General features: G+C 42.9%; 1 protein-coding gene across 1 annotated transcript in view; it reads right to left on the bottom strand.

Annotated features, from left to right (window-relative positions):
* Positions 1-8,081, bottom strand: part of SEPSECS (Sep (O-phosphoserine) tRNA:Sec (selenocysteine) tRNA synthase) — a 53,886-nt gene extending 45,805 nt beyond the window's left edge. Inside the window, exons 1-2 of the mRNA XM_090035715.1 lie at positions 7,914-8,081; positions 2,878-3,032 (exon numbers count right to left, since the gene is read on the bottom strand). Of these exons, the coding sequence (XP_089891841.1) occupies positions 2,878-3,032; positions 7,914-8,027 (269 nt within the window). The 5' untranslated portion in view covers positions 8,028-8,081. The remainder of the gene's footprint in view (positions 1-2,877; positions 3,033-7,913) is intronic.
* Positions 8,082-11,614: the final 3,533 nt, after the last annotated feature.

Consider the following 11,614-nt stretch of genomic DNA (forward strand, 5'->3'; position numbering starts at 1 on the left):
GCAAAGAATAACAAAAGTCAGTAGTATAATAGGTACAGTGCAGCAATGGGATTATACAAATGCTCTGCCTGACAGCATTCCCTCTAAGCTGTGTGGCATGTGCGGCCACACAGGCACACTCATGTTGCACTGCCAGGTGTGCCTGCATGGCTGTGCACACCGCACAGCTTAGAAGGAACGCTGCTGCCTGATAGGTGTTATATCTGAAGGGCAAGCAGGGAGCTGAGGAGATGACACATTTATATTGGAACATTTAACTAATTTATGCTGACATTAAAAAAAAGCAGACATAAGTTCCTGAACCAGGGTAATTTTGGCCATTCTGGTATAATATTGTCTCTAACAGAATCAGAGGTAAAATTATATCTGTGTAAGTTACACAGCTATAGATGTCATGTGTTTGCAGCTTAGCCTGGAGTAGTCATTCTCTCAAGGTAAGCAAGCAATCACTTACTTGCCCAGGAAATAGATAAGGTACTGCAATAGCCACTTTCTACATGCAATTACACTGAGATAGCTATAAATATGTTCACGCCAGGTCTTGGTATAATTTACACTGGTAGACAAAACAAGGCCCTTGTTTAAATTTTTAAAAAATAAACGCAGTGAATTCCTTTGCCTCTTCTTCTTTACTTATCATTTCTGCACATCCCACAATCTGCCATCTCTTCTGCTTCTGTCTAGTTCCACCTTGCTTTTCACTCCTGCGTGTTTCCAATACTACTCAAATTAAAATTATCAACATGGAATATTATTTAGCACCTTCCAAGCCTGAAGAATCATATGGCCCTTACCCACTTATAGATATAACTTCACAATCCTGTGAAATACAGCAGCTACTTAAAGCATGTTCTACGACTATATACATCCATTCAGAGCAGTGGTTCTCAACTTTTTTAAACTTGAACAAATCTTCCGTAACCCTTATGAATAGAATGGCACCCAATTTCAAAAACTGATTTATAAAATGCAGTGCTTACTTCCTTGCACAGGGGCTTGACAATGGGGATGGGGGATCATCCAAGCAGGGACAAGCCTGAGCCTGCACTTATCTGCCAAGTTTATCTACATTTATCTTTTCTCTTAACACTTCACTTATCTCCTCACAGTTCACAGCAGCCTTCAACCCAACCTGATGACACTCTGGTTGAGAATTACTGGTTTGGAGCTTTAATTCCATTTTTGACATGGCAACAAGTTGGACTCTGGCTACATATACTCTCTGAAAAGTGGATGGGTTTAACTCTGAAAAGTTAGATGGGTTGAATGAAGTTTTTCTCCTGCTTCAAATTTAATTGTGGTAATAGTTAACTGGCTTGGTAAGTAAAATAAGTTTGCATATAATAATGTTTTGTTCCCATTTCTCCTGCTGTTCTCTTAATATCTCTCCCTTACTTGCTCTGCCTTTTCTCAGTCTACACATTCTTTTTCTCTCTTCCCATAGCTTGGGTCCCTGGTTCCTTGATCCCTTTGCCCACTCATTTTGTTTACAACTGGGCTGAAAAGAAGAGATGGTTCTTAAACCAATTTGCTTTCTCCACTTCCAAAATCACCCTTCTATTGCAAGAAGAACTGAGTAGAGATAGAACTGATGCTTCCTCTTAGAACTCTCTCCCCCACATTGCTGAAGCTATAGGTTAAATGGATCCAAGGTGACGATGCTCTCAGTCCAGTTGAATGATGTTGCCAACTCAATTCCCTGCAATATATTCAGCTTCCAGTCACAGAGCAGTACTTTAGGAAAGGGAGGGCAAGGAACAGTGAAGCTCCTCATACTTCAATCACACCAGAACCTGAAAAACTGGATAACCTGGAAGGAACAACATATTCTAGGATGTGGACAGGGGATGTAACATTTGAAGCATTTCAAAGAGCAAGATGGACAGATGTATATACTCTTTGAAGTGTTCCAAAAAATGGCAGAGGCACTCCAAAAGTAATCCTGAAGGAAGCAACTACATTTAGAAGTGCTTAAAAATGAAGCACTTCCTGTTATACATACATGCTCTACAGACCACAAGGGAAGGCTCAAACCTCCAGCATCCCATGATGCTCTGCTCACACCCTGCCCCGCCCCATGAAAACAGTGGCGCGCTGCATCAGTGAGTGCTCTCCAGCCAACTCCATCTGCACTGTCCCAGAGCACCATGTCTGGAACCAGGAAACTGGAGGCTTTTTGGGACTGGGATAGCTTGGAACCAGGAGAACGGTGGCCCCTGGCCCTCCCTACCAGAAACGGGAATCCTGTTCTCCAGCTCCCAGTCGCCACATCTCTCTCCATACCTGGTCTCCCAATTCAGGGGGGGTGTGGGTGAGGAGTGGGGGGAGAGGTGCTCCAAGACAACAGAGGCAGAGCAGACAGAAGAGCACTCACTAACATTGGCACTGTTCTTGCCAACTGCCTCCTTCCTCCCATGTGGGGAGAGGGGAAGAAGGAAGCAGACCCATAGCCAGGGTTTACAGAGTCACACTGAGTCTGCTCCTCCCTATCCACTGCGGTTGGTGGGAGAAAAGGTACAAGTCACCACAGTTCCCTTAGCTGGGGACCATACCAGTTCATGCAGTCACAGTGACTGCAAGACACTGCAGCTAGGGGGCACAGCAGAGGACTATACATCTATCTGCAGCTGAAATGCTCCACTTTTGAAGCACTTCGAAGTGCAGCTGCACTCTGATATAATACTTTTGTTACACACAATGCTTTACTACTCAAAAGATTTACTACTGAAAAAGCTGATGCAGAAAATTACATGTTTCATATAATGAGATTTTGTTTTTAAAAGCTTTCAAGATCACGGATAACTGGATACATTACAATAAGCAGTTTTAAGACTTTAACAATAACACAGTCATATTAAAATAACTTACACAATTTACCTGTAATGCCGACGGGCAACAAGTCCTGATGCCACTCTTCCTTCCCTCTCACCCACACCACAATTCCCCAGAAAATTGTTGCTATCCATAATGGCAAGTTCATGAAGAAAGAGTTCAATGGTACTTTCATCCCATCCATCTTCAGGACACTTACCCTACAGAATAAATAATAATGTAATAAAACTAATGTTCAGATAATTAAAAAATAACAATAAGATTTCTTTCAAGAGGTTGCTTTATTAACTTTACTATCTTCTTTTACGTACTGAGAAAACCTGAAATATTATAGAAATGATATACACTTTTTCCAGGATAGAAAATTAAACATTAAATAAATAAATAAATAAATCACATGATAAATTCTCCTTATGCTCAATGCAATATGATAACATTAATAGGTCTTGGCATAATAAATCTAAAGTATTTTTCAACATGTATGACATTTTAAGCTTTGTGACCTAGCCAGCAGAACAAACAAAAATTAGGAAATTTCTTACTTCTTGGAGCATGTATATATTTGATTATGTACTACATGTAGTTCATTGGGAGAACATTACTGATCAAAAAGGAGAAAATGCAAGACAATGAGGATAATACACAACCAAAAATATCAGAGTAAAACAAAATCAAACACATTAATTACCTAATGGAATAAGAAGTATGTTCACGTATGACACATTTTCCTACTCTATACTTTTTACCTCTTCCTTGTACTGTACACTTACAAGCATGGCAACCTTACAGGAAAACAAGGAACTAATTCAAGAGGTCTGAAATCAGATGCTGCACTTTTCTCTTTCTTCATACTCCGTTATTTACTCTGACCCCCTTTGAAAAACATTCAGAGACCCTCAAATAAGAGATTCACTAAAGCTGGGACAGTGGTGATGGTGTCCAGGTCCTAGTGCCTGCCCATCTCTGACTTGAGCTAGGTCATTTCAGCTTGCTGTCTGAAAGGTTGATCACTATATACTAGTTCCCTTTTTCCTTGCAGTACCTTGTACTACTGTCACAATATGCAAGACAAACTTCAGAGCAATGTGAATTTTAAGTGGACAGTGTCTCTGTAAATAGTTGGGAAACTGAATCTGAAGCTCCAGGAAAGGGGGTAAAAAAAAAAAAAGAGAGAGGGGTCACACATTTAGCATGAACCAAGTGAAACACTAAGCTATCATAAATAAGGAATGCCTGTCTGAATCCAACAGCAAAAATATATGATATGACATCATGTCCAGCTGTCTTTGACTTCAGTAAAGTTCACAATTCAACCAAACAGCAAAATTAACACTGGTCATTTTCACCAGATATAACACAGGATGGGAAGCAATCCTTCCTCCCTCTGCCCTCCCCCACCCCCAGCTACCTACTTCATTCCCTTCCAATCAGGTGCCCACAGACATAACACTTCAACCATTCCAAGAATCTAATTGATTGGAAACCAGCTCACAAATGTCCCAATTCAGAGGTCTTCACATACACTGCCAAGGGCTCTAAGCAGAAGTCACCTTTTAGGCATTTAGTGGTATCAAACTGCCACTAAGGGGTGGTAGTGAATACCCAGCTCAGCTTGTGTCCTCGTGGTGTCCCAGTTGCCCAGTATACCCCGAACAGGGGAGAAAAGCCCCAATTTGCTGCACACCAAGAAAAAAAGGAACGTATCTAACTGCCTGCAATTGCAATGCCCTGATCTTTCTTCTTACACTGAGTTCAACAGAATCATAGAGAAGTCAAGCTAGAAGGGACCTCCAGAGGTCACCTAGTCCAACCTCCTGCCTGAGGCAGGGTCATCCCTATCCGAGCCATTCTATACAAATCCCTGCTCTAACCTATTAGTAAAACTACACAGTCTACTCTGATACAATCGCAGGACAACACTCTAACCCAGTGGCTCCCAATCTGTGTTACAGGTACCACCAGTGGTACGCAGACAATCTGTCAGTGGTACACATTAACAGATTTATAATTAACTTTATATGACAAAAATTTGCTGTTGGTAAGTATTGTTTTACATTGGTGGTGCATAATCTGTCAGAGTTTGGGAACTGCTTCCTGCCACAAGGAAGGGAGGGGGATGATGGCAGCCAATGTCCTGTTATGTCAAGAGCTGTTAAAATACAATTGAGTGAGTGGTTAAAGGAAGAAGGCCAAACCCCACTACTACAAGAGAAGGCAAAAACACCCACAGGACATACCAATCTGACCATGGGGTAAAATTCCCTTCTGCCCCCAAATATGGCAATTAGCCTGACCCCAAGTGGAGCTCATAGACACCAACTTTCTTTTTTGCTGGGGGGGGGTGGTGCTAAGATGATGGACATGTGGAAAGTTTTACACATTTCAAGTGACAGCCCTCTTCCTGAGGGGGGCCAGGGTACTCAGGCCCTCACATACTTGGCACCTCTGCCATAACTAGGGAACTAACAAATTTAGTGGTGCTGCACCCAAATTTTGTGATTCAAGCATGGCACTGAATGCCATTTTTGCAGCACAGCACAGCACAGCACACCACAGCACAGCACAGCACAGCAGCCCCCCTCCGTCTCTCCCCCCACGCCAACACCTCTGGTGGAGGGATCCCAGAAATCCAACCTTCCCTGAAGATTGACAGATGGCCATCTGTCAATCTCCAGGGAGGGGCAGGACTTCTAGGAGCCCTCAGCCAACCAGAGGCACTGGGGGGTGGCCTGCTGCACCCTGCCATGAAAATCTCTGCCCCTCCTTTCCCCACTCCATGCTTCAGGCTGTTTTTGCAACTCTCTTCCCCCTCCCCTCTGATTTCATGTTTTTTGATGGGGGCCATGCTCTTCTGTAGTTCCCACAAAAATCGCAAATTTGCTAGGTCCCTATATATAAGCCGGAATCTCTGGGTTTAAGTCTCAGCATAAGCACTGGCATACTTCACATGAAATCTCCAGCCATAGCTGCAGTCAACCCCCGATGCTTCTGAGGAAGGCGGGAAAAAAAGAACAACCCAGCACTTGCAGCACCAGAAAGAGAAACTCCTTTTCAATCTCATATGGAAACCAGCCAAGCCCAGAAGTATGGGGAATACCCATAATGGAGCATAGGCATAACTACTTCTAGGTCATCCCTGGCCAGTGCTTGCCCAGCCTCTTCTTGACCACCTCACGTGACAGAGAGCAGCTGAGTTCAATAAAAACCATCTTTGCATATTACCAAAATCTGACTGGAGGTATCTGGGTGTATGCATGTGTGCAAGAAGTGGGGAGTGGGGTGTTTTTCCAGGCAGCCCAAGGTCTCCACTGGGGACTGCCCAAGGTCTCCACTGCTTTTAAATAGCATTGTTCTCCAGCCTACTTATCAATTTCATTCCACTGGTGGGAACTGACCAGGTCTGGGGGCATCCCAGGCTGATCTGGGGTAGGGGAAAGAGGTTGCCAGCTGGGTAGAGTGTGTTGACAATCTTATGTGGACTTTAGATTATGGATTGTATAGATGGCTTAGATAGGGATGATCCTGCCTCAGGCAGAAGGTTGGACTAGATAACCTCTGGAGGTCCCTTCCAGCCTGACATCTCTATGATTCCATGTTCTCCTGCTTCTGGGTTCCCAGGGTGCTGCCCAAGTTCTCTGTGTCCACTGCCAGGAATAGAATGAAAGGGATCAGTGGCTTGGGAAAAAGTGCCGTTTAAAAGCTGTGGAGACCTTGGGCATATATCTATCCGACCCGCGGGGCCCCTAAAATATTTAGAAAATTTATATTTATCTACTCCTGGCTACCTGTCACACGGCCCTGGATGGCTTGCCAAAACTCTAAGCAGCCCTCTACCCAAAATAATTGCCTGCCCCTGTCCTATACTGTTATCACATCCCAACCTCTACTTGACAGTGCCCACTATGATGTTTTGTTTAACTCTTTCCCTGACTGATTACACGGCATTTATTACTATGGTTATTCTTTTCTCTTTGTTTTGCAATTTAGGCCTGCATATTGTAAATCTTCTACACCAATGGTTCCCAATCTGTGGTATGGGTACCACCAGTGGTATGTGTTAACAGATCTATTATTATTACTTTATATGACAAAAATTTGCTGGTGCTACTTACGGTTGTATCACTTTAAACTGGTAGTGTGCAATCGGTCAGAGTTTGGGAACCACTGCTCTACACTGTATTTTGCAACTGTCTGTATTAGGTACGTGCCTGGAAGTTACAAATGGGGACAGCACAAAACCCCTTTGACTTTCTATTGATTTAAGACCATACATAGCATTTAAAATTAAGCTTAGTACTATTACACAATAGTTAGCAGATCATTATGCAACTACTTTATATTGCTCAACATCATTCCCCAGCTAAAGATAAATGGCAAACATTGCTTGCCAGGGAAGGAATTGTACCTGATCTACACATCAAAGAGCAACTCAGAACCACCCACAAAGACACTCCCATGCACCCAGCTTTCCATCTCCAGCTCCCTCTGTGCAAAAATGAAGTTTATTTCCTACCTATGGGTACTTTTTACCATCCATGCTTTTCCTAGAGCCTGACAAAGTGCCTTTGAGCCCAAAAGCCAGCCGGAAAGGATATATGTTTGCGGTTTCCCAGTGGATCTAATAAAAGGTAGCATTTTGGAACCAGGAGTTCTAGTTTTTTGTATGTCTTTTTGTCTCAGACCAACACAGCTACCAAGCACATGTCTGAAATACTGCTGGCCTGCACTTTAGCCTCCGTGTGAAACTCCAATCCAGTGGGAGTGAGGAGTGGTGACAGGATCAAGTCAGCTAGCTCAGCTCTGACTGTCCATGACTGACGTGTTTTTTTCCCCAAATTTAATGACACGAAAACATCAGCGTGCACGCTGAACACTTGAAGTATTATGTATCGTACAAGAGTGGAAGGGATGGCACAAGTGCAACTACGAGAATTACCCCGGGGGCTCGGCGCGCCCCGCCCCCACCCCGAGGCTCAACCGGTGCCCAGCGCCCGTGGGCGGAGCGGGGCTGCGCTCTCACCGCCACGCCGGCAGGGGGCGCCCGGGGGGAGGGGGGGCGGAGCGGCGAGGGCGCCCGTTACCTGCTCCAGCAGCGCCCGCAGGCGGAGCTCGTGCGCGCGGCGACCCTGCGCCCCCTGCCGCACGTAGGCTGCAGCCACCAGCCTCTCGCTGGCAGAGAAATTCTCGCCGTTCATGGAGCAGGCGAGAGCGAGTGAGCGACTACCCGTGGAACGCCCGCGTGATTTAGGCAAGCGAGCGGTCTGCGCATGTGCGGGATTAGAGTGTGACGCAACCGTCCGGGGCGGGGTTCGGTCGCCCACACACGTGGGTAGGTGGTGCTTACTGGTCCCTGCCCGGTTGCGTCATACTGCCCCTACGCATGCCCGAATCCCACGGGGGCCTCACTTCGCTGTGTGCGCCTGCGCGATGGCGGCTGTAGGCTGGGTTGACAGGCCTTGGAGTGTGGGGCTTGGTCCTCAGGTTGCCATGGGTCGTAGGGCTCCTCTTGCCTGTTACACTGGGCGGGTGCAGCCCCGACAGAATCAGAGGGTGAAGCTGGAGGGGACGTCAGGAGGTCACATCTAGTCTGGGGGTCCCCACCTGGGTCCGAGCAAGAATTTGTCTGCCCGGCTCTCAGAAACAGATTGGGCCCCACGTGGCCCCTGCCCACCCCGACGTGTCTGATACGGCCGGTAGGGCCACGCTGTCCACTCCATGGGGCTCCCCGGGGGTGTGGAAATGCCACAGCAGGGAAACAGTGCCACTGCTACTGGGCTGCTGCCAAATTTTCAGACCTGCAGGGAACCTGGTGTGGGGGGCTGGATCTGGCCCACAGACCACTCCTGCTTTAGATGGAAAGCATGCATGGGCCTCTATCCACCATATACTTGCATTGATAGTTTATGTAAGCAAAGGTAGCTGCATATGTGCCCCAAATTAAGCATGTGTGTTAATATACTAAGAATCGGGCCCATGGGGGATGTACACCATGATTCTCAAATCAGAATTCTGCAGCACCCTGGGGTGCCACGAGAGCTTTTTCAGGTGCTGTGCAGTGCCACTCAGTTCTAGCACCCTTAGATACACAAACAGCTACACGATTCACAAGATAAACCCAGAGATTTTTAATAGAAATCCACAGTGTCAAAAAACCTTCTGACGTGTTAGGGTCTGAGTTCTTTTCAGCTGAAGACTTGCTCTATTATTTGTCGAGTCAAAAGGACAAGCAAAAGCTAAGAGCTGGCATTTTCTGAGGAACATCTTGAGTCTAAAAAAGTGGAGAACCTCTGGTGTACAGAATACATTTTTGAGTTGCTTCAATATTTTTTTCTTATTAAATCCTACATAGTTTGATAGTTAGACTAGACAGGATTAACATTTTTTTATTTCAAATGTTTGTTGTATAAAATCAGCAGCACATTATTTTGCATTAAATGAGTTTAAGTTATGTAGCGCCTGTCAACAATTTGTTAAGAACACTGCTTTGGTATTTATACGTACAGTTCACTACTTCAGCTGAATGTGTTTGTTTCTTGACCAAGTCATTTTTAGGTCCTATATAAATATTAGACCCTTCTGGCAGACTGTGTTTAATAACACTAACAGAAAATAAAAGTATTAGAAGAAAGCATGCTATGAAAACGTAGAACATTTCAATATTTCTCTGCAAAACATAACATTATATTCTGTATATATGGCTGTCAGATTTCAAAATACTGGGTTCCTTCTTGAAGGAGAAAGAATGATATAGACTAAGTTATTTTTATTAGGTATAGAATATGATACATTAATTATTTTCATATCACAGTAATACCTTGTATTTTGTTTGTATACAGAAGTATAGTCACATATTCATCAATTTAATTTATACAATTACTTTGATAACAGGACATTGTTGAGGTGGAGAAGCTTGGGAAATTGCTATGTGAGGGGTTGCATTACATACAAAGTAGTTATTGAACTGAGTGAATGGACTGATATCCATTTTGATGTCTCCACTTGCCATCATTCAGCACAGCCACTATCAAAAACTACTTAACTTTTCTTGGTTTTATGTTAATGCTTTATGCTTGTCCTTTCACAGCAACTGACGAGTTCACAAAAGCTTATTTTGTATATGGTTATTAGTCTATAACTGCTTGAATTCAGACTAACACAGGTAACTACCTCTCTTGGTTCTGTCTGTCACATATGGTCACATTTCTTTGTTCTTTAAAGCTTCTCATAGTCATATACAAATGTGAACTTTTTATCCCCATTTGGTTGAACAAATTTATCTGCTTATTTGACTGTTCACAGGAAAGAAAAGAAAAAAATCAGAGTTGTCTTATTCAACAAGTCTTTGGTCAGGTCTGACCTGAGTGGTGGCATGCTATACCAATCCCTGGATAAAGACACTTCTCTGTGGACAGAAGTATGCTTTAGTCTGCTTTGGCTTGTCTTGGAACAGCTGGTGGAGATCCTGCATGGGTAGATAAATTCCTTCTGTTTGCCTATGCAACAGATGATGGCATAACTATTATGGAAGAGTTGCAGACAAGCTGTTTGTCATTCTGGAAAAAGAGTTGCATTCATTATTTCTTTGAGAGGGTGTACAGTCTCTCCACAAAATACCAGCGAGGCTATTTCTTTATAGCAGAAATATAGGAACGATATTTTTTAAAACAGAATTCTGGCTAGATTTCAAATTTTGTAATTAGAATATTTATATATCTGTTCTCTAGCAACTTAGTTTTGAAGTCTTACTTTTGAAGTCTTCTTTCACATTATAGTTCTGTCTTTAGCAAGTTAAATAACAATGGAAAGGTACATAGTGACCTTTCTATCTGTAATAAACTGTAGCTGTAATCAGCTTGATTAAGGATCTGTGAGACTTCTTGATGAAGTAATGCTATACCTATTTGTCTTTCTGTTCATAGTTTAACTGATAAGGTTATTTGGCTTATTCAAACATAGAAGAGTTCTGTTTTAAATTAATTCCTTCACCCTCATCTTAGAAATAAAAACGTTTTGTTTTAAAATTCAGCTATTATAATCCACTGGACTAGTATCACTTCAAGGAATATCTTTGTTTTATTCCTTACTTGAAAGTATCACCAGAGGGCGCCCAGCTAAAGCAAAAAAACCCCAAACCCCACATACTTTAAGAAAGCAACCATGAAAACCTACTTCTACTTCTACATATCCTCTTTGGAATTTTCCCTCTAGGTCCCTATGTTTTCAAACTGTAAAATGTAAATTATAAATATCTAGACAGATAGTCAGATGGATTAGTTTTGGTGTTCAAATAAAAGAAAAAGTGATGGACTATATCAAAGAAAAGAAATAATCCAGACATTTCAGCATTTATTTAAACTAATAATTAGTACTTAATGGTTAATCCAGAAACTTGAGATAATTAAATATGACAGTTTGTAAATTATATTTAATAAAAGATTACTTTGAACTATGGGCCTTTGCTAGCTAATATTTTGAGCCCTACACTATAAGTCTATGAATGAGCAATGAGAAAAGATGTTCAGATTATGGGTGTGTGAAAAAAAATCACAGAACTTCCATACCATAGGGAGAAGATCAAAACTGTGTTAATATGTCCCATATAGAGTAATACGTCTCTGAAGAAGGAAAAGGAGATAGGAAGAGTTTTCAGTTGGTTCCTTTACTGAAAGAAAATAATTTTACATTTGCCCTGCTCAATAGCTGCAAAATGAAATAGCCTAAACACTATAATATATAACTAATATACCCGTGTGGAGATGTGCTGGGCCTGATGGTCCATTTT

Source organism: Crocodylus siamensis, chromosome 2 (assembly GCF_052110815.1).
Source record: "Crocodylus siamensis isolate JL-2025a chromosome 2, ASM5211081v1, whole genome shotgun sequence".
Taxonomy (NCBI): domain Eukaryota; kingdom Metazoa; phylum Chordata; order Crocodylia; family Crocodylidae; genus Crocodylus; species Crocodylus siamensis.